Source organism: Macaca fascicularis, chromosome 6, assembly GCF_037993035.2.
Source record: "Macaca fascicularis isolate 582-1 chromosome 6, T2T-MFA8v1.1".
Classification (NCBI taxonomy): Eukaryota; Metazoa; Chordata; class Mammalia; order Primates; family Cercopithecidae; genus Macaca; species Macaca fascicularis.
Window position 1 is genome coordinate 75087472 of NC_088380.1, and position 22311 is coordinate 75109782.

Below are 22311 nucleotides of genomic sequence, written 5' to 3' on the forward strand. Positions count from 1 at the left end.
AGTATATCCACCTTGTTCTGCAACCAGTTTGCGAAACTTTTGCTTCTTGTAAAACTGAAATTCTATAACTATTAGCATTAATTCCCCTTTTCCCTTCCCCCTGGCAGCCACCATTCTACTTTCTGTCTCTATGAATTTATGACTCTAAATACTTCATATAAGTGGAATCATACAGTATTTGTTCTTTTGTGACTGGTCTCACTTAGAATGATGTTATCACAGTTCATTTGTGTTACAGCATGTGTCCTTTTTAAAGCTGAGTAATACTCAATTAGATGTATCTACCACATTTGGTTATCCATTCATCTGTTGACGGACACTTGGGTTGCTTCCACCCATTGATTATTGTTAATGCTAATATGAACATGGGCATACAAATATCTTTTGGAGACTCTGCTTTTAATTCTTTGGGGTATATACCCAGAAGTGGAATTGTTAGATCATACAGTAATTCTATTTTTAATTTTTTGAGGACCCACTATACTGGTTTCCACAGCGGCTACACCATTTTACATTCCCATGAGCAATGCACAAGGGTTCCATTTTCTCCACATCCTTACCCATACTTCTTGTTTTCTGGTTTTTTATAACAGTCATCCTTAATAGATGTGAATTGGCATCTCACTATGGCTTGGATTTGCATTTCTCTAAAGATTAGAATAAGCACATCTTTTCATGTGCTTATTGGCCATTTGTATATTTTCTTTGGAAAATTGTTTACAACTTTTAAAAAATCTGTTTCAGCTCAGATTTCTTTTATCCAAGATATTGGAAGGCTCCCTCTGAAGCGACACTTTGGAAGGTAAGCTGATCATCTCAATTTCCAAAAAGCTGATAATGAAATGTCTACTGAATATGTTCAATATGAATTAATAACTGTTATCTGTAACATCCAAGAAAGACATACTGTACCTAGTAATTTATAAACATTATATTATAGACCCTTTTCTTAAATATAAAGCATATTTTCACCTATTTCCAATGGACTATACCAGATTAAATGGAATCAGGGAATCACAAAGGCAGAGGAATCTTTAAAATCCTCCAATTCAACAAATCTAGAAACCCCTTTCCAGCTTTCCTGTCGAGAGATGTTCTTAGCCTATGCTTGAAGACCTGCAATGACTAGGAACTGCCTCAGAAGGAGCAGTGTCCTTGATATATTCTTATTTTAGAAAATTTAGACAAGCAAAAAATAGATATGTGTGTGTGTGTGTGTGTATATATATATATATATATATATATGAGATTCATTTTATTGGAAAGTAGCTTCTGTGCCATTATCAGTGATTAACACAAAACATATACTTCAGTTTGACTTAGCTTATTTGTAAGATTGAATTAAGCGCTCAGGAATTGTTTAAAGATTTTAAAAATAGCCGGGCGTGGTGGCTCATGCCTGTAATCCCAGCACTTTGAGAGCCCGAGGCAGGTGGATCACCTGAGATCAGGAGTTCAAGACCAGCCTGAACAACATGGTGAAACCCCATCTCTACTAAAAATACAAAATTTAGCTGGGTGTGGTGGCACATTCCTGTAATCCCAGCTACTCAGGAGGCTGAGGCAGGAGAATCGCTTCAACCTGGGAGGTCGAGGTTGCATTGAGCCAAGATTACACCATTGCGTCCCAGCCTGGGGTGCAACAACACAAAAGCAAAACTCCATCTCAAAAAAAAAAAAGATTTAAAAAATCTTGCTTACTGGATGCATGGACAAAAGTAAGTGATAGAAATGGCACCTCTGACTCCTCCTACCTTTTCTCCTATTTCTGGTCCCAAATGGAAAACTCTTGTGATGTGAGGTTTTTCCCCCTGTCTATCCTCAGAGATTGATTAAGTCCTTTGTAGTGTTAATGTTTTTTTCTGATTACTGGCTTAGCTATGCGGAGCCCATCTTTCCTATCACAGAAAGACCATGATGGATCTTGAAGCATCGTCCCACTGGGATGTAATCAGGGCTTATACATTTCATAAACACTGTGTTTCTTCTCACATCCCTCTGAATGAAAGCAGGACCAGATCTCTTTGATGGCTCCTTTCCCTGACCCCCTAAGTTTATGGCATCAAAATAAAGACAAGTATCTTCTATTGTATTTTTGCTCCTGAGTTGTATTGGGTTGCTGCAAAAGTAATTACTTTTACACAAGCCTAAATTGAATGAGAATCTTCACTATTTTATTATTGGTTCAACTACCTACTTGATGTGACTTCAGAGGCAGTATTTTCTTTTCTTTTCTTTTCTTTCCTAGACAGAGTCTCTCTCTGTCGCCCATGCTGGAGTGCAGTGGCACGATCTTGGCTCACTGCAAGCTCCACCTCCCAGGTTCTTGCCATTCTCCTGCCTCAGCCTTCCAAGTAGCTGGGACTACAGGCACCTGCTACCACGCCCGGCTAATTTTTTTTTTTTTTTTTTTTTTTTTTTTTTGTATTTTTAGTAGAGACGGGGTTTCACTGTGTAAGCCAGGATGATCTTGATCTCCTGACCTCCTGATCTGCCCACCTCAGCGTCCCAAAGTGCTGGGATTACAGGCGTGAGCCACTGCGTCTGGCCACGAGAGGCAGTATTTTCCATGGTGTATGTTACAATGACTGGTACTATCTTTTATTTATGTAGACCATATTTAAAACCATCATATGTTTAGTATTTAGTATTTATTAAATATTAGTACTTAATATTTTTTTTTTTTTTTTTTTTGAGACGGAGTCTCGCTCTGTCACCCAGGCTGGAGTGCAGTGGCCGGATTTCAGCTCACTGCAAGCTCCGCCTCCCGGGTTCACGCCATTCTCCTGCCTCAGCCTCCGGAGTAGCTGGGACTACAGGCGCCCGCCACGTCGCCCGGCTAGTTTTTTCTATTTTTTAGTAGAGACGGGGTTTCACCGGGTTAGCCAGGATGGTCTCGATCTCCTGACCTCGTGATCCGCCCGCCTCGGCCTCCCAAAGTGCTGGGATTACAGGCTTGAGCCACTGCGCCCGGCCAGTACTTAATATTTAATAGATGTTTAATTTCCTGTAATTCAACCTATACATTATTTTTGCCCATTTAGCTTCTTTTCAACTTTTACTATCCTAGCCTTGTAGATAAGTTATCATGCACTTCAAATACTATTTACTTAGGATGAATTCCTACAAATGAAATTGCTGGATCAATAGTATATACCTTTTGGGGCTTTTCTTCTTTATTGCCAAATCGTTGGCAAGAAAATTTTTCCAATTTTATATCCACTTACAGTGTATCAGTATGTTCTTTTCTCCTAACCCTTGCCACCACTGGGTTTTAAAAGTATCTTTGCCAGTTTAGAAGATGACAGTAGTAGGCCAGGCGCAGTGGCTCATGCCTGTAATCCCAGCACTTTGGGAGGCTGAGGTGTGTGAATCATCTAAGGTCAGGAGATCGAGACCAGCCTTGCCCAACATGGTGAAACCCCATCTCTACTAAAAATACAAAAACTAGCTGGGCGTGGTGGTGCCTGCCTGTAATCCCAGCTACTCCGGAGGCTGAGTCAGGAGAATCGCTTGAACCTGAGAGGCAGAGGTTGCAGTAAACTGAGATTGCACCACTGCACTCCAGCTGGGGCGATAGAGCAAGACAGTCTCAATAAAAAAAAAGAAAAAATCTTTACTGAAGACATTATTTCTTTTTATTTTTAGGTGTTTTCTTGTGGTTTGGATTGGTTTCTTTTTTTTTTTTTTTTTTTTTTTTTTTCCTGAGGCAGAGTCTTGCTCTGTTGCCGCCCAGGCTGGAGTTCAGTGTGGCACTAGCTTGGCTCACTGCAACCTCCGCCTCCTGGGTTCAAACAATTCTCCTGCCTCAGCCTCCTGAGTAGCTGGGATTACAGATGCATGCCACTATGCCTGGCTAGTTTTTCTATTTTCAGTAGAGATGGGGTTTTGCCATGTTGTCCAGGCTGGTCTTGAACTCCTGGCCTCAAGTGATCTGCCTCCCTCGGCCTCCCACAGTGCTGATAGTATAGGCATGAGCCACCGTGTTCAGCTCCTTTTTGTATTTTAAGTTGTAGGAACTTATTCACAGTTTGTCATTTACCTTGTAATTTTGTTTTTGTAGTTAAAGGGACTAGCTGAACAGCACAATGTAGGTAAATGAAAGATGGCTTCATAATCATCACACTCATGGTGTAATTTAAAAATCTCCCCCTTTGGTTCTTGTTAATGCCTGCAATGAATCTGACAGATTGAAAATGGAAGCCCTGACTGACAGGGAACATGGAATGATAGACCCTGACAGCGGAGATGAAGCCCAGCTTAATGGAGGACATTCTACAGAGGAATCTCTGGGTGAACCCACTCAAGCCACTGCGCCGGAAACCTGGTCTCTTCCTTTGAGTCAGAATAGTGCCAGTGAACTGCCTGCTAGCCAGCCCCAGCCCTTTTCAGCCCAAGGAGACATGGAAGAAAACATAATAATAGAAGACTATGAGAGTGATGGGACATAGAAGCCAGCCTGCTAATCTGATTCCTACTTCACAGATTCATTTTTGTTTCATTCAGTGGTACTTCAGCAGAGTTAATATGCTTTTCTGATGAATTACACAACAGTTTGTTAATTCTTCATTCTTGTAGTATTTCATCACAAGAAACCTACTCTTCTGTCATCTTGAAGTAAATAGAAGATCAAGCCTTCAAATCTCTGAATTTTTTCTGTAGTATTTATTAAATCTGTGAGTGGTTTAAGGAGCGGTCAGTGTGTATAAAGTGTGTTTCAACATTATGCCAAATATCAAAATGTGAAGGACTAATTCAGGATGCAAAAACGTTATGGCGGGTTGTAAATATGAACTATACCACAGTTTAGGATGCAATTATGAGTGTAAACTGTGTGCCTTATTTACACTTCATTGTCTTCAGCTTCTCATATATAGTTTTGATGTGTTGTACAGTGGAATATCTTAGATACTTTTTGGAAAGTATTTACATAATTTATATCACAATTAAAATGTTGAATTTCATTTTGTTTCTCCTGTCTTTTAACGTAAATTACCTAGCATGCACTGTCTGCCTTAGATCCTTAGGCACAGTGCACGAATCTCCCTCACCCCGTGTCAGACTTTTCAAAAGATAGGGAAGAGGACGGCAAAGCTGCGACGAGAACTGTAACTATCTTTCCAAAAGAGCCCCGTGTGTAGTCATTGCCGCGAGGTGCCGGCCGGTGGCACCGATAAGCCTGGGTCCAGAGTGGGAGTCGGGCTGATAGAGCCGGGCGGGGCAGAGCTGGGCGGGCAAAGCTGGGCTCGTCCCGCCCGGCCCCACCCCCGCCCCGGAGTCAGATACCGGTTTCAGAGTCCCGGGCGGTGTGCGCGCTTTTCCTGGCGACTGCGCAGGTAAGTGGGGCCGGGGTGGACTGCGCAGGTAAGTGGGGCCACGTGACCGGGAGAGGAGGGCCCGGCGGCCCCCAGCCCAGGTGTGCGGGGACCGAAGGGTGCCCGCGCTCGGCGGCACTCAGCCTGCCATAGCCCGCGGGGGAGGCCGGAGCCAGGGATCGGGGAGGCCCGCGTCCCGCCGGGTTTCGCTCTGCAGACGCAGGTGCGGCCGAGCCGCCGTCCTTCCGGGCGCGGGGCGGGGCGCGGCGCGCACCTTGGGGCAATCCCGGTGCTCCTGACCTGGGAGATCTCCCGGCTTAGTTTCGGCCTCGTTGGGGCGGAATCTCCAAAGACAGTGGGTTTCAGCCAGAAACGCGAAGACGAACGCCCAGCCGGCGCGGGCAGAGCCGAGGACGCAGTGAGATTTGTGAGACCGGGCGCCCAGAGGCTGGCGCGGGGGATACCCCACAGCGAAAATGCTCGGTACCCCCGGGCAGTCGTGGGTTAGTTAGAACCACAGAGCTTTTCCCGATCCCTTGGAAGCGCAGAAGTATCCGAAATCTACCCCTTTCTTGGGTCCAGCAAAACTTTTAAGCCAGGTAAACCGGTGGTTCTGTTTGTGGAAAGGTGACCAGGCATGATTCCTGTGACACTTAGCTGGGGGAGCCATTTCTCCTGCCGCTGCCGCGGCTTTCCAAAATGAGTGTACGAGAGTGAATTAAGAGTCCGGGGCCTGAGCGGGACAAAGACACACGCTGCCGCGGCCTGCGGGACCAGAACGGACTCTCAGTGACATCCTGAAAGACATTAGGGGTATCCAGATATTTAAGATGTAATGAAATACAGCTAACCATTACCTTCTAAAAATCACATTAACTTGCTTTTCCACAACTCTATAATAATTGCTTGTTTTTTATTTAAAAATGGATAAGGTGATTTGATTCAAATAAGCCACTTCACAGGTGAAGAGTTAAATCCATTACAGTGAATCTTATTTTTACCAGTGAGTTGAATTAAGCATGGTGTATCCTGTAAACGCTGTGTAAAACTTGCTAAAATCATTTGTTATGCTTTTGCTTCTACATTTCTTAGGAATGTGTTTCAAAAACTAGAGTCGTAATAGCATTTCTAGAACTTACACTTTTTTTAGAGAAAGAAGTAAAAGAGAAAGGTACAAAAATAAATGATTGTTATAATATACAGAACTGCTTTGCACTGGGCACCTTGCTGGGTCCATCAGAGTTAATCCTTTAAGGTCAGAGTGCCCTATTAGAAGACCCTAGGGTTCCACCCCATTCTCTTGTCTCCAGTCTGTACATATTCTCTGTGCCTTGCTTGCCCCCTTACATCTCTTCCTGGATTTTTAACGCATCTGAAACACTCTTCAGTCTACTGCTCCCCAAGGCTAAGCGGGAGGGGTGGAGAATGAAGTATAGACAGATAAAATGATCAGATGTCTGGGGTTTACTTCAGAGGACTCAGCGGCGGAGGAAATAGTATGGGGAGTATAAATGAAACAAGTTTGGCAACAAATTGATAAATGTAGAAGCTGGATGTGGGTACACAAGGGTTCATAATGCTATTCTTTCTACTTTTTATTATATTTGAAAATTTCTATAATAAAAATTTTAAATACCTATCTAGCATTTGACCTCTTCTCACGATCTCAGAGATCCATTGGATTATTTCAATGGCCTAGCCAGTCTTCCTGTTTTACCTCTTGCCTTCTGAAGTGTACTCTCAACACAGCATCCATAGTGATACTGTTAAAATTAGTCAAATCATGTCACTCCTCTATTCAGAATTCTCCAGTGGCTTCTCATCTCACTCCCAGCAAAAGACAAAGTCCTTTCTTTCCAGTGGTTTTCAAGGCCCTACATGATTCAGATGGCCTCAGTTCTACTATTCACCTTCTTACCCACTTTGCTGCTGCCACAGTAGCCTCCATGCCTGAATATTTCTTGAACATACCAGGCACTCCTGCCTCAGGGCATCTGCGCTAGCTGTTCCATCTGCCCGAACACTTGTCCCTGATAATGGCCGGGCTTCCTCCTTCACCTTCAGTTCTACACTCAGATGTCCCTTTCTCTATGAAGATTTCCCTGGTCACTCGGTTTAAGATTGTAACATCCTGTCACCATTGCAGTCTTTACCCCATTTCTCAACTTTGTTCTTTAGCATACTGTATATTTCATTTATCATCTGTCAATCCGCCCGGCACTCCCCCAGTTAAAGCATCATGAAGGCAAGGATTTCAGTCTGGTTTGTCCACCAGTATACCTTCAGCATGCCTGGTGCAAGGCAGGTTAAATGAAGGGTCTTTGTTTTCCAAAGTAAAATAAAATAAAGCCTTAGGAATTTCCAAATCGTTCAACAGTATAAAGCTGGGGTTATCAGACCAGGTGCAGTGGCTAACGCTTGTAATCCCAGCACTTTGGGTGGCCAAGGCAGGAGGATCGCTTGAGCCCAGGAGTTCAAGACCAGCCTAGACAACACAGTGATACTTAATGTCTATTAAAAATTTTAAAGAATTAGCAGCGGAGTGTGGTGGCTCACGCCTATAATCCCAGCACTTTGGGAGGCCGAGGCGGGCGGATCACGAGGTCAGGAGATCAAGACCATCCTGGCTAACACGGTGAAACCCCATCTCTACTAAAAATACAAAACATTAGCCAGACATGGTGGTGGGCACCTGTAGTCCCAGCTACTCCGGAGGCTGAGGCAGGAGAATGGCGTGAACCCGGGAGGTGGAGCTTGCAGTGAGCTGAGATCGAGCCACTGCACTCCAGCCTGGGCGACAGAGCGAGTCTCAAAAAAAAAAAAGAATTAGCTGGGTATGGTGGCATGCGCCTGTAGTCCCAGCTACTCAGGAGGCTGAGGCAGCAGTGAGCTATGATTATGCTCCTACTCTCTGGCCTGGGAAACAGAGTGAGACCCTGTCTTTAAAATATTAAATAAGTAATAAATAAGTAAAACAATAACAAAAAAGATGGGGTTATCCATTTTAATTTTGAGACCATAGTATCAAGTACAATACCATGTGCCCAGTTTAAGTCTTCAATAATGAGACTTGGCAGGGTGTGAATGAAAAAAAAATTTTTAATTCTTCAAGCAAAATACTTATAAACAATTTGAGAGAGAAATTCGGCGTACCTTAACCCTAGTAGTTAATTCGCAAATGGTTTTCTTCCTGTGTATGGGTGCAGAGCACTGATTTCATGAATCAATAGGCTTAGTAAAAGTGCATTTTCTGCTTTATTTTTGAAGTGGATTAAATACCTTCTGAGATACTTGAGTCTCTCCTTGGGAACAGTAAATCACCTGAATTGCTCTGGAAAGAGTAATATTAATGGTCATTGCTGCCATTCTCTATTGTGCCTTGGGGGAGCCTTAGCCTTTGGTGATTGTTGTCTCTGAGATTCAATTTTTTTACATCTAGTTTCCATTGTTAATATTTTAGACTGGAAGAAGCAAGTCTTCTAAAATGACTTTGTTGATTTAGGAAGGGGAAGGGCTGTGCACTCCCTTTGTTTTAACAGACTGCTTCTCCTAGGCTATTCCAAGTGAAAATGAAGAATATTTGCTGACCCATCAAATTTCGCTACACTCAAACTCTTAGTATTTTGATTTAGATGTTTGAGGAAATGACTCTACTTGGGAGTATGTTCGCGTTCTGTTTTGTTAAAGTTTTGTCACTTTTGTTCTTTTATTGTTTAATAGGTCTCACAGATAAATTACATTTATAAATATTTCAGTTTTCATTTCTTTTTTTTTTTCCCCCTTTTTAGAGACAGAGACTCGCTGTGTCACCCAGGCTAGAGTGCACTGGTGCAGTCAGAGCTCACTGTAACCTCAGACTCCTGGGGTCAGGTGATTCTCTCCTCTACCTTAGCCTCCCAACTAGCTGAGACTGGGCACAGCACCACACATGGCTAATTTTTAAAAATTTTTTGGGTAGATACAGGTCTCACTATGTTGCCAGGCTGATCTTCCACTCCTGGCCTTAAGTGATCCTCCTGCCTTGGCCTCTCAAAAGTGCTGGGATTACAGGCATGAGCCATCATGCCCAGCCTAACATTTCAAATCTTGATTGCATTTAAAATGGCATAGAATGATGACTGTATCCCTAGGTAATATCATTGTTTGAAATATAGAAAATCTATAGTGTTAAAATATACATATTTGTCTTTTTTTTTTTTTGAGACAAGGTCTAGCCCTGTCACCCAGGCTGGAGTGCAGCGGCGCAATCTTGGCTCACGGCAACCTCTGCCTCCTGGGTTCAAGCGATCTATATCTCAACCTCCCGAGTAGCTGGGATCACAGGTGCATGCTACCACACCTGGCTAGTTTTTGTATTTTCAGTAGAGGTAGTGTTTCACCATGTTGGTCAGGCTGGTCTCAAACTCCTGACCTGAAATGATCCGCCTGTCTTGGCCTCCCGAAGTGCTGGGATTACAGGCATGAGCCACCATGCCCAGTCTCATATTTATCATTTTTGTATATCATAATAATTAGACATGATCCTGTTGGTCTCCTAAATAGTTTTTGCTACTACGTGAATAAAATCAGCATCGTTGAGAGGATAAGTAACTAATCATAAGTGATAACTTTACATTTGGCCACAGGTGTGAAAATCACAAATGTCATCAAATGATGGAAGATCCAGGAATCGGGACAGGCACTACGATGCGGTCCCAAGCGACCTGCCCTATCAAGATAGCACCATAAGAACCCGCCCAACTCTTCACGACAGTGAGCGGGCAGTGAGCGCTGATCCCTTGCCACCACCCCCTCTCCCATTACAGCCACCATTTGGGCCAGACTTCTACTCAAGTGACACAGAGGAACCAGCTGTAGTGCCAGATCTCAAACCAGTAAGGCGCTTTGTCCCCGACTCCTGGAAGAACTTCTTCAGAGGGAAGAAAAAGGACCCCGAATGGGATAAGCCAGTGTCTGATATCAGATACATCTCCGATGGAGTGGAGTGTTCACCACCAGCCTCTCCAGCAAGACCAAACCACCATTCGCCCCCCAACTCCTGCAAAGATCCCTACGGAGGGTCAGGAGGAACCTTTAGTTCCCGGAAAGAGGCTGACGCAGTGTTTCCCCAGGATCCCTATGGATCTCTAGACCGACACACACAAACAGTGCGAACATACAGTGAGAAGGTGGAGGAGTATAACCTCAGGTACTCCTACATGAAGTCGTGGGCAGGCCTGCTGAGAATACTGGGGGTGGTGGAGCTGCTTTTGGGGGCCGGTGTCTTTGCTTGTGTCACAGCTTACATTCACAAGGACAGTGAGTGGTACAACTTGTTTGGATATTCACAACCGTATGGCATGGGAGGCGTTGGTGGACTGGGCAGTATGTATGGGGGCTATTACTACAGTGGCCCTAAGACCCCTTTTATACTTGTGGTTGCTGGATTAGCTTGGATCACCACCATTATTATTCTGGTTCTTGGAATGTCCATGTATTACCGGACCATTCTTCTGGACTCTAATTGGTGGCCCCTAACTGAATTTGGAATTAACGTTGCCTTGTTTATTTTGTATATGGCCGCAGCCATAGTCTATGTGAATGATACCAACCGAGGTGGCCTCTGCTACTATCCGTTATTTAATACACCAGTGAACGCAGTGTTCTGCCGGGTAGAAGGAGGACAGATAGCTGCAATGATCTTCCTATTTGTTACCATGATAGTTTATCTCATTAGTGCTTTGGTTTGCCTGAAGTTATGGAGGCATGAGGCAGCTCGGAGACATAGAGAATATATGGAACAACAAGAGGTAAGTGATTTCATAATCCCTCATTTGTGTGTATATGTTTGTTTTTTCTGTTATTTGCTCGCTTGTTAAAAAAAAGTATAGTGCTCAAAACAGAAAGCTTTCATAGAAATCTTTTCTTTTCTTTCTTTCTTTCTTTTTTTTAATGGTTTGAGATTCAAAAGTCCTAGTGCAATATCTGACATGCTTTGACTGGGATAACCCACTCTGGTGTTTGGCTGTTATATAACATTGCAAGTAGACACCAGATGTGTGATATATAGTTTGTTGGCTGCATTATTATGTCTGTCTGAAGCTTAAGGAAAAGACACAGCTACTGAATTTTTACAAAGAAGAAGAATATAGTCAGTAAAATAAGTGTCTCATCATTGAAGTAAGTTTGAGAACAATCTTAATTCTGTAATATGGTAAAACTTAATAAAAACTCCTAATTTTTCATTTAAATGTTATGATTTACTTTCTCCCAGTGAGTTGAATAAGGCCAAATAAGAATATGGTAAACCATGTTTGATTTTTTTAAGTACTGAGAGATTGAATTGTAATGAACATACTCTGAAAACTTGCCCAGTGGTTTTGATAATTTGTCTTTATTTTGGGAAGACGTATGGTCCAAAATGAGAATGGAAGTCCTATGTTGTTTTTGTATTTCTATAACTTAATAGGATAATAATGAGAATAAATAATAATGAGAACAATAAGAATAAAATAATAATCACTGAAGGATGAGATTATATAAAAGCCCTACCTAAAATTATTTTGGTTGAACAGTAGTAAATGTTAGAGTATGTTCCACTGGCTACATTATTCTCTGAAGTAAGTTGATACTTTGCTTTCTTCCAAGGAGATGTGTGTAGTAGACTCTCCTATGCCACTGAAATTTTCAGTATTTACCTTAAATTTCTTTTGTAATTTTAAATTAACTATATTATGAATTTTTGCTTTTCCACTTTTCCTAAGACTTCTTAGATACTATACAGTTGCACATGGTATATATTGGGCAAAACTATAAATAAAAATTAAATCCTGTCCTTACAACAGCATACACTGACATATGTATTTTGTTTTTAATATTTCGCTTGAATCTGATGCATAACAACAAGTAGCCCTTTGGTTTTAAAATTTTTTTAATTTTCTTTTTTTCTTTAAAGATGAGTATTTGCCGTGTTGTCCAGGCTGGTCTCAAACTCCTGGACTCAAGTAATCCACCTGCCTTGGCATCCCAAAGTGCTGGGATTACAGGTGTGAGCCACCATGCCTGGCCCGTCTTTTGGTGTTTTTAATTTTCTTTTTTTTTTTTTTGAGACGGAGTCTCACTGTGTTGCCCAGGCTGGAGTGCAGTGGCACAATCTCGGCTCACTGTAACCTCCGCTTCCCAGGTTCAAGCAATCCTCCTGCCTCAGCCCCCCAAGTAGCTGGGATTACAGGCACACGCCACCATGCCCAGCTAATTTTTGTATTTTAGTTGAGACAGGGTTTCGCCATATTGGCCAGGCTGGTCTTGAACTCCTGACCTCTGGTGATTCATCCACCTTGGCCTCCCAAAGTGCTGGGATTATAGGCGTGAGCCACCGCACCCAGCCTTAAATTTTCTTTTTACACCTAGTGGAATGGGAAACAAATCGTTTTGTTGTTGCTGATGATGGTTTGTTTTGAGGGAGGGTCTCACTCTGTCACCCAGCCTGCAATACGGTGGCACAATCATGGCTCACTGCAGCTTTGACCTCCCAGGCTCAAGCAATCTTCCTGCCTCAGCCTCCCAGGCAACTGGGGCTACAGGCATACATCACTACACCTAGCTATTTTTTAATATTTTTTGTAGAGACAGGGTATCACTATGTTACCCAGGCTGGTCTCGAACTTCTGGGCTCAAGCAACCCTCCTGCCTCAGCCTCCCAACATGTTGAGATGATAAGTATGAGCCACTGTGCTTGGTGGAAAAAAATAGTTTTATAACAAGTAGCTACATGTTATACAAAGAACTTTGACATGTGTCCATGTGATCTCTCTCTATATATGTATTTTAATTTTTTTGTAGAGACAGGGTCTCGCTGTGTTGCTCAGGCTGGTCTCAAACTCCTGGCCTCAAGCAGTCCTCTCCCCTCAGCCTCCCAAAGTGCTGGGATTACAGGCATAAGCCACCTTGCCTAGCTTGATTGTCACAAAATAATTTATCTTGCTAGAACTCTACATAGATTCAAGTTATTTCTAAAAAGTTGTCTTAGCACATTAAGCATATTTCTTACCTTTTTTTTATGTAGCAAACCTTCACATATATTACATTTTTGTTCTTAAAGTTACAATTTATTTCTCAAATGTACATCTCTGTGTACAAAATAAAAAATTTTAATTCTAATCAATATGAAATCCAAATAGTGAAACTCACATACTTCCTCATAATTTTATGCTAGTTGCATAAGTTATTAAATCTTAATATTTGAAAATTCTATGTGAATAGAATGATCAACATAATACTTTTATTTCTTCTTCCTTTCTCAACAAAAACTTACGTCTATGAGACTTTTCATAATGCCTAATTAGACTTCAGTCACCTGATGTTGAAAGTTGTGCCTGTCTGTATGTTGCTGTAACTTCCTAAAGGTTAGAAGATGTAATAGCCCAGGGCTTTTTTCTGTTAATTTTATAGAGTAATTGTCCTAACTCTTTAATCATGCAAAGTAATGGGAGGCAAGAATAAATAAAATTTGAGGGTAATTCAGAGTGGTTTATCTAACAGTTTCCACCACCCCATATTCCCTACTCCTCTGTATGCCCCTGATTGACAGGGAATTACAGTTATCCCTCTTCTCAGTTCTCCACTGGCCCTTCAAAACCTAGGCAAAAAGAGGATGAGAAACACCCATCAAGTAGAGGATCGACCTTTTAAAATTGAGATTGAGCTATAAATACAAATGGATGAAAATATTTGCAAAGTAGCTTCACATGCCTTTGAAAAACTATTTGAACTCTTTTTGTTCCAGATAAATGAGCCATCATTGTCATCGAAAAGGAAAATGGTAAGAATAAAGTTTACTTCACATTATACTTTAGATTTATTAATACTTTTCTCTTAGGTCTATTTATCTATATGGTAGTATCATACATCTGTGAAATGTAGCTATTGGCCAGCCGTGGTGGCTCCTACCTGTAATCCCAGCACTTTGGGAGGCTGAGGAGGGCGGAGCACTTGAGACCAGGATTTCAAGACCAGCCTGGCCAAAATGGTGAAACCCTGTCTCCACCAAAAATACAAAAATTACCCGGGCATGGTGGCATGCGCCTGTAATCCCAGCTACTCAGGAGGCTGAGGCATGAGAAACACTTGAATCTGGGAAATGAAGGTTTAAGTAAGCCGAGATCACATCCCGGCACTTCAGCCTGGGTGACAGGGTGAGACTTTAAAAAAAAAGAAAAGGAAGTGTAGCAATTACATCAAGTTCATATTAGGACTTTGAGCTTTTTTCCAGATACTAAAAGGACCAAATTAAACAATCATTATCTATAGCTTCTTTTAATTTTGTTAGATGAAAATTTATGCAAGTTAACAAAGTTGGTTCAGGAGAACCAACATAAACCAACATATGTTTGAAATTTAATTTTTTTTTTTTTTTTTTTTTTTTGAGACGGAGTCTGGCTCTGTCGCCCAGGCTGGAGTGCAGTGGCGCAATCTCGGCTCACTGCAAGCTCCACTTCCCGGGTTCATGCCATTCTCCTGCCTCAGCCTCCAGAGTAGCTGGGACTACAGGTGCCCGACACCACGCCCGGCTAATCTTTTCTATTTTTAGTAGAGACGGGGTTTCACTATGTTAGCCAGGATGGTCTCCATCTCCTGACCTTGTGATCCGCCCACCTCAGCCTCCCAAAGTGCTGGGATTACAGGCGTGAGCCACTGTGCCCAGCCGAAATTTAATTGTTTTTTAAATGAAAGTGATTCTCCCAAACTTTCTTCACTTGTGTTTAAAGTTCTGTGCTGTTCTTTGTATCCTTCTCCCCTTGCTTTCAGATGCCAAATTTTTTTACGACAGTCACAGGACAGTTACAAAATAAATTAATAATAATAACATATATATATATATATATTTTTTTTTTTTTTTTTGAGACGGAGTCTCGCTCTGTCATCCAGGCTGGAGTGCAGTGGCGTGATCTCAGCTCACTGCAAGCTCCGCCTTCTGGATTTACACCATTCTCCTGCCTCAGCCTCCGGAGTAGCTGGGACTACAGGAGCCCGCCACCATGCCCTGCTAATTTTCTGTGTTTTTAGTAGAGACAAGGTTTCACCATGTTAGCCAGGATAGTCTCAATCTCCTGACTTCATGATCTGCCTGCCTCGGCCTCCCAAAGTGCTGGGATTACAGGCGTGAGCTACCGTACCCGGCCAATAATACTTTTTTTTAAAGATGCCAAATTTTGTAGTGTCGGGGAATTTCTATTCTATAATTTACCAGCTGTGTGGCAGTAGACAAATTATTTAACCTTTCTATGCCTTCATTTCTTCATCTATGAGATTGTAATAGTAATAGTTCCTACCTCGCAAGTTTGCTGAGAGGACTCAGTGAGATGCTGTTATCATTATTTACATATATGTAATTATTTTAATAATCATAATTTTTCCCGCATTGAAAATTTTACCCTCATTTTTTGAGATACTAGACATTATTTCTTAGCAAGGAGTTGAGAATTCAATCTTTGGATTTGTTTCTCTGAAAAGAGAGCATATTTACTTGGTTGAAAATTCGAAAGGGTCTATAATACAAAATCATCTCATTTCTACACCCCAGCTTCCCTGTTCCCCTGCCTGTGTTACTTGCTCTCCCTTCCCTTTTACACAAATGGTAGTATGCTACACACATTCTAGCCCTTGTTTGTTTTACTTTTACTTAACAGTACATTTCTAAGATGTTTCCTTAATAATATGTAAAGAGTTTCCGTATTTTTTTATAACTGTATAGTATTGCATTATGTGGATGTATCATAACTTATTTAACCATGATAAGCATTTAGGTTGTTTCCAGTCTTTCACTTTTTTTTTTTTTTTTTTTTTTTGAGACAGAGTCTCGCTCTATCACCCAGGCTGGAGTACAGTGGTTCAATCTCGGCTCTCTGCAATCCACCTCCCAGGTTCAAGCGATTCTCCTGCCTCAGCCTCCCAAGTAGTTGGGACTATAGGCACCCGCCACCACACCCAGCTAATTTTTGTATTTTTAATAAAGATGGGGTTTCACCATATTGGCCAGGTTGGTCTTCGAACTCCTAATCTCAGGTGATCCACTTGCCTTGGCCTCCCAAAGTGCTGAGATTACAGGCATAAGCCACCACACCTGGCCCAGTCGTTCACTATTAAAAACAACACTATAGTGAATAACCTTATACATACAAATACATATTGTTACGTACTTCATTCCATATATGTACAAGTACACTTGACAGATAAATCCTGAGAAGTGAATTCCTGCATCAAAAGGATGTATCTTTTTATTTTGATTGCCAAACGATCCAGTAGAGGTTTTACCAATTTCCACTTCCAGCAGTGCTACAGGTTTCTTCACACCCTGACTAATACAGTTTGTTAGAAAATGTGTTGACAAGTAGCTGGGATTACAGGCATGCACCACCATGCCTGGCTAATTTTGTATTTTTAGTAGAGATGGGGTTCCACCATGTTGGCCAGGCTGGTCTCAAACTCCTGATCTCAAGTGATCTGCCTGTCTTGGCCTCCCAAAGTGCTGGGATTATAGGCATGAGCTACCATGCCCAGCCCAGAGTACTAACATTAAAAAGTGTGTTTCACACATCCTTGGGTTGGAAGAGAAGAATCTGTTTGCTTTAGGAGGTTAAAAGTCTACACTTTGTAGATGTTGACTGCTCAGCACTAGGCTGGACAGGGCTGTCTCACTGGGCTGCATTGTGGCAATGATGTGGAAATGGAGGTCATTTTTGGCCAGAGTAGAATTTATGGTCTACCTGGGCATTCCCTCTAGGTAGGATTAGTACATAGTCAACCTGAATGGCCTGGATCAGTTGGAGGAAGTTGCCCCAAATGATAGGGTGGTCAGGGTCATTGTTTGGTAAGCATGTACCTGATGCAGGCTCCGTAGGTGGGGCAGGATTAGGAAGATCTGCCAGACAGTTCTAGGGTACCTCTTTCCGGGTACCTCTTCCAGCTGCCCTGGAAGGTTGGTGCTCAGAATGTCCAGGGTGTATTGTAGGCTCCCAGATACTGAGAGGTCCCAGAATAATTGGGAATAACCTTAGCAGATACAAGAACTCCCATTCCTAGGACTCCACTGGATATCATATCAATCCAGTTAACTTCTGGTCTTTCAAGATATAGGAGCTGAAGCCAAAGAGCATCCTTTTAGAGGTGTCTTTTCCTGGAGATGGATCACTGTGGATACTCTAAAAGAAGACCTCTATAAGAGGGAACTTCACGACTTAATCAACGAATCTCTATTGGACTCACCAATGAGAAACTTTGTCAAAAATATCAGGACCAGGTGTGGTGGCACGCACCTGTAGTCCCATTTACTCAGGAGGCTTGGGTGGGAGGATGGCTTGAGTCTGGCAGGCAGAGGTTGCAGTGAGCTGATATCATGCCAACGCACCCCAGCCTGGGTGACAGAGTGAGACCCTGACTCAGAAAAAAAAAAGAAAGAAAGAAAGAAAATATCAGGGCCTCCAGCTTTTCACTGGGTGTAATTCTCACCTGCGTCCTTCCTAGTTCATAGCAGGAAAGAATTGGCAGACTAGCATGACAAAGAGGAAATGAACTTTATTTTATTTATATAATTTTTTTGGAGGGGGAGACAGGTTCTTCCTCTGTCACCCAGGCTGAGGGCAGCCTCAAACTCCTGGGCTCAAACAATCCTCCCACCGTAACCTCCCAAGTAGCTGGGATTACAGGCATGCACCACCATGCCAGTTAATTTCTAAATAATTTTTAGTAAAGAAGAGGTCTCACTATGTTGCCCGGGCTGGTCTTAAGTGCTCCTCCTGCCTCAGCCTCCCAAAGCACTGGGATTACAGGTGTGAGCCACCTCGCCCAGCCAGCAAGTGAACTTTAGAATCAGACAATCCAAATTTGAGTACTAGGTCAGCTACTTACTAGCTCTGTGGTCCTGGGGAAATTGCTTGCTTTCTCTGAACTTCAGTTTCCTGTCTGTTGTTTGGTCTAATACTAGGGGGTGCCTTCTTATTTTGTTTTAATTAATGTAATTTTTTAAAAGCAAATAAGATCACTTTTAAAAGAAATAATAGAAGATAAGATCACATAGAGACAGCAACAAATTCTGAAAGCTATGCTTTAAGTGCTGTGCAGGTTTATATTATAAGCTAGAAAAGCGAGAATCTAATGTGGGCATGGAACGTGATGGTATGGGTTTGAGGTCATTGCCCTGTGCATTATTGTATTACACACTCAAAGGGAGAGAGAATCAAGAATTGGAGAAATAAATGCATACTGAAACACATAGCTAGTTCTCCCTATTTCTTTTCCATTTTTTGTTTGTTTGTTTGTTTGTTTGTTTGAGACGGAGTCTCGCTGTCACCAGGCTGGAGTGCTGTGGCACGACCTCAGCTCACTGCAACCTCCAACTCCCTGGTTCAAGCGATTGTCCTGCCTCAGCCTCCCTTAGTTCTTTCTATTTCTAACCTGACAGATATTCATTCAGCCCATTTTTAAGTTGAAAAGTTTAATAATATATTCATAACATTATTTAGACTAGTTTTTGCTAGAAGCAAAACTATTCATGTTACTCTGGGGCACTGGGCTGGGCCATTTTCCCCTTTCCTTTGACATGTCTGTCATCAAGAGTACTGTCTAAGTGTGGACTTTCCCATTCTGGAGCCTAATGCAGCCTTCCCACAAAAGCCTAATGAGGATTTAATTCTTTGTCTCATGTGGTTTTAGATTTCTTCCCAATAGAGAACGGGTGCGGTGGCTCACGCCTATAATCCCAGCACTTTGGGAAGCCAAAGGAGGTGGATCTCTTGAGGCCAGGAGTTTGGGACCAGCCTGGCCAACATGGTGAAACCCCATCTCTACTAAAAATACAAAAATTAGCCAGGCATGGTGGTACATACCTGTAATCCCAGCTACTCAGGAGGCTGAGGCAGGAGAATGGCTTAAACCTGGGAGGCAGAGGTGGCAGTGAGCCAAGATCATGCCACTGCACTTCAGCCTGGGCAACAGAGCGAGACTCTGTCTCAAAAAAAAAAAAGTTTTTTCTCAATAAGAGTTTTCCAAACTGATGATCAGGAAGGTTCATCCAAAAAGAGCAGAAGAAAAAGTTAAGACCATAAAAATAAAAAAAATTTAGGCTGGCCATGGTAGCTCACACTTGTAATCCCAGCATTTTTGGAAGCCAAGGTGGGTGGATCGCCGGGGGTCAGGAGTTTGAGACCAGCCTGGGCAACATGGCGAAATCCCATATCTACTAAAAATGCAAAAAAATAGCCGGGTGTGGTTGCGCAAGCCTGTAATCCCAGCCATTTGGGAGACTGAGGCAGGAGCATGACTTGAACCCAGGAGGTGGAGGTTGCAGTGATCCAAGATCGAGATCGTTACCGCTGCACTCCAGCCTGGGCAATAGCACAAGACTCTGTCTCAAAAATTAATTAATTAATTAAAATAAATTTAAAGCAGATGAAATGTCTACATGGAAATATTCTGATTTCTTCAGGGTCTCTTTCTATATTAAAAGGTAAGTCTTAGAATTAGGGATGGGCAAGTAAGAAAAATGATTAGTTCTTCCTTGAAAAAACGTTACGTAGAAAACAAATTAATGATGGACCCTCTGCCCAAAGCAACTTTGACCAGGAGATCTGAGATTGATGCTGGGGCTGCTGCTGAGATCCAGAGGATCAACAAGCTCATAGCAGCTTCCTCAGTGCCATGAGATCTGGATTGTTAAACATTTAGGAGTTAAACCATGTGTCCATATGGGGGTCAAAAAAAAGAAAACAGAAGTTAAAGAGAACTAGAAATTCATTTATTCAAGCCAAAAAAGCTCCCCCTAATGTTTAATGCCATTATTCATTTTCAAGACTAAATATATAGGAATTCATTAGGATGAAGAAATGGCATCGTAATCAGCAAGAAATACAGCAGAATAAATACTAACTTCAAAATGTGTTCCCTAAAAATATCCTGGCTTAATTTCATTTCCTCAGGGTACTCTGCTTGTCACTCATGTTTTTGCAGATTTGGGGACCGAGTGGCGAGGCACGCTTTCTGCGTCTAGGTGATCTGGCTTCTGTCCCACCTGGAGCCATGGTTGGAGAACTTTTCCTTTTCATAACCTTCCCCTAGGGCTGGTTAGCAGCCTCCACACCTAATCTAATCTAAAGGGTGTGCTATTTAAATAGTGAGTTAAGTGCTAGTGGTTTTTAGAATGAGCTAATGTTAAACCAAAGCCAGTTTCAGGGTAAGGAAATCAGGAAACAAAAGATTTTTAAAGCTTCCTGGCAAGATGAAGATTAAGGTTTTAAAATCCTGTTTTGTTTTTTATTTGCAGTGAAGTAGGGGCCCTCCCAAGCCTCTCTCAGTTTAGTTCAGCAAGCATTTCTCGAAGGCTTAAGGGGTCAGTAGAGGGGAGGGAGGTTACTGCTCCAAAGAGGAATCGTGTTCCCAAGCACGATCTTACTTTCCAGTAGCAGTATGGCATTGCTTGCCCTGTCCATCACAAGCTCATTTCTAATGTGCTACTAGAAAACTTCAGGCAACTTTAGGATATGAACAATATACATTTAAGTAAACAAGTTTCTTTATGTTATTCATTTAAAGTATCAATGAACCAGGCCAGGCACCGTGGCTCACACCTGTAACCTTAGCACTTTGGGAAGCCAAGGAGGGAGGATAGGTTGAGCCCAGGAGTTCGAGGCTGCAGTGAGCTATGATCTCACCACTGCACTCCAGCCTGGGTGGCAGAGCGAGACTGTCTAAAAAAAAAAAAAAAAAAAAAAGTATCAATGAACCAAATAGTTCTGGGTTTTTTGTTTTTTGTTTGTTTGTTTTTTTGAGACAGGGTCTCACTCTGTCACCCAGGCTTCACTGCAGCCTTGACCTCCTGGGTTTAAGTGATCCTCCCACCTCAGACTCCCAGGTAGCCTGCACCACAGGTGCATGCCACCATGCCCAGTTAATTTTTTATTTTTTGGCCAGGCATGATGGCTCATGTGTGTAATCCCATACTTTGGGAGGCTGAGGTGGGTGGATTACCTGAGCTCAGAAGTTCGAGACCAGACTGGGAAACATGGTGAAACCCCATTTCTACTAAAATACAAAAAACTAGCCAGACATGGTGGTGTACACCTGTAGTCCCAGCTATTCGGGAGGCTGAGGCAGGAGAATTGCTTAAACCCGGAGGCGGAGGTTGCAGTGAGCCGAGATCGTGCCACTGCACTCCAGCCTGGGCAACAGAACGAGACTGTGTCTCAAGAAAAAACTATATATATACACACACACACACACATATATATATATATATTTTTTTTTTTTTTTTGTAGAGACAGGATCTCCCTATGTTGCCCAGGCTGGTCTCAAACATCTGGGTTCAAGCAATCCTCCTGCCTTGGCCTCCCAAAGTGCTAGGATTACAGGAATGAGCCACTGCACCTGGTCTAGTTCTGGGTTTTATTTATTTATTTATTTATTTATTTATTTATTTATTTTTGAGACGGAGTCTCGCTCTGTCACCCAGGCTGGAGTGCAGTGGCGCGATCTCAGCTCCTTGCCACCTCCGCCTCCCAGGTTAAAGCGATTCTCCTGCCTCAGCCTCCTGAGTAGCTGGGATTACAGGCGCCCACCACCACGCCCGGCTAATTTTTGTATTTTTAGTACAGACAGGGTTTCACCGTGTTGGCCAGGCTGGTCTTGAATGCCTGACATTAAATGATCTACCCGCCTCTGCCTCCCAAACGGCTGGGATTACAGGCATGAGCCACCTCACCCGGCTCAGTTCTGGGTTTTAATTGTGGCTTTTCTACTTAATAGTTACGTGACCTTGGAGAATTGACTTGACCTCTCTGAACCTCACTTCTGTTTTTGATTTTTTTTTTAAGAGACAGGGTCTTGCTCTGATGCCCAGGCTGGAGTGCAGTGGACCAATCACAGCACCCTGCAGCCTTGAACTCCTAACCTCAAGTGATCCTCCCACCTCAGCCTCCCAAAATGTTAGACTTATACATGTAAGCCACTGCACCTGGCCTCAACCTCA

The 22311-nt window shown here is 42.6% G+C and overlaps 2 protein-coding genes across 32 annotated transcripts in view; both read left to right on the top strand.

The window, feature by feature from the left end:
* Positions 1–4964, top strand: part of RAD17 (RAD17 checkpoint clamp loader component) — a 47674-nt gene extending 42710 nt beyond the window's left edge. For 24 of the 29 annotated variants that reach the window (XM_045393819.2, XM_073993579.1, XM_005557077.4 and 21 more), the window contains 2 exons: positions 745–802; positions 4190–4964. In XM_045393819.2, the coding sequence (XP_045249754.2) occupies positions 745–802; positions 4190–4451 (320 nt within the window). In that variant the 3' untranslated portion in view covers positions 4452–4964. Of the gene's footprint in view, positions 1–744; positions 803–4063 lie in introns of all 29 variants that reach the window. The other 5 variants (XM_073993584.1, XM_073993589.1, XM_073993587.1 and 2 more) reach the window with 3 other exon arrangements.
* Positions 4965–5277: 313 nt separating this feature from the next.
* Positions 5278–22311, top strand: part of MARVELD2 (MARVEL domain containing 2) — a 32902-nt gene continuing 15868 nt past the window's right edge. Inside the window, exons 1-3 of one of the 3 annotated variants that reach the window (XM_005557093.5) lie at positions 5278–5914; positions 9941–11104; positions 14080–14115. In XM_005557093.5, coding sequence (XP_005557150.1) covers positions 9956–11104; positions 14080–14115 — 1185 coding nt within the window. In that variant the 5' untranslated portion in view covers positions 5278–5914; positions 9941–9955. The remainder of the gene's footprint in view (positions 5915–9940; positions 11105–14079; positions 14116–22311) is intronic. The other 2 variants (XM_005557095.5, XM_005557094.5) reach the window with 2 other exon arrangements.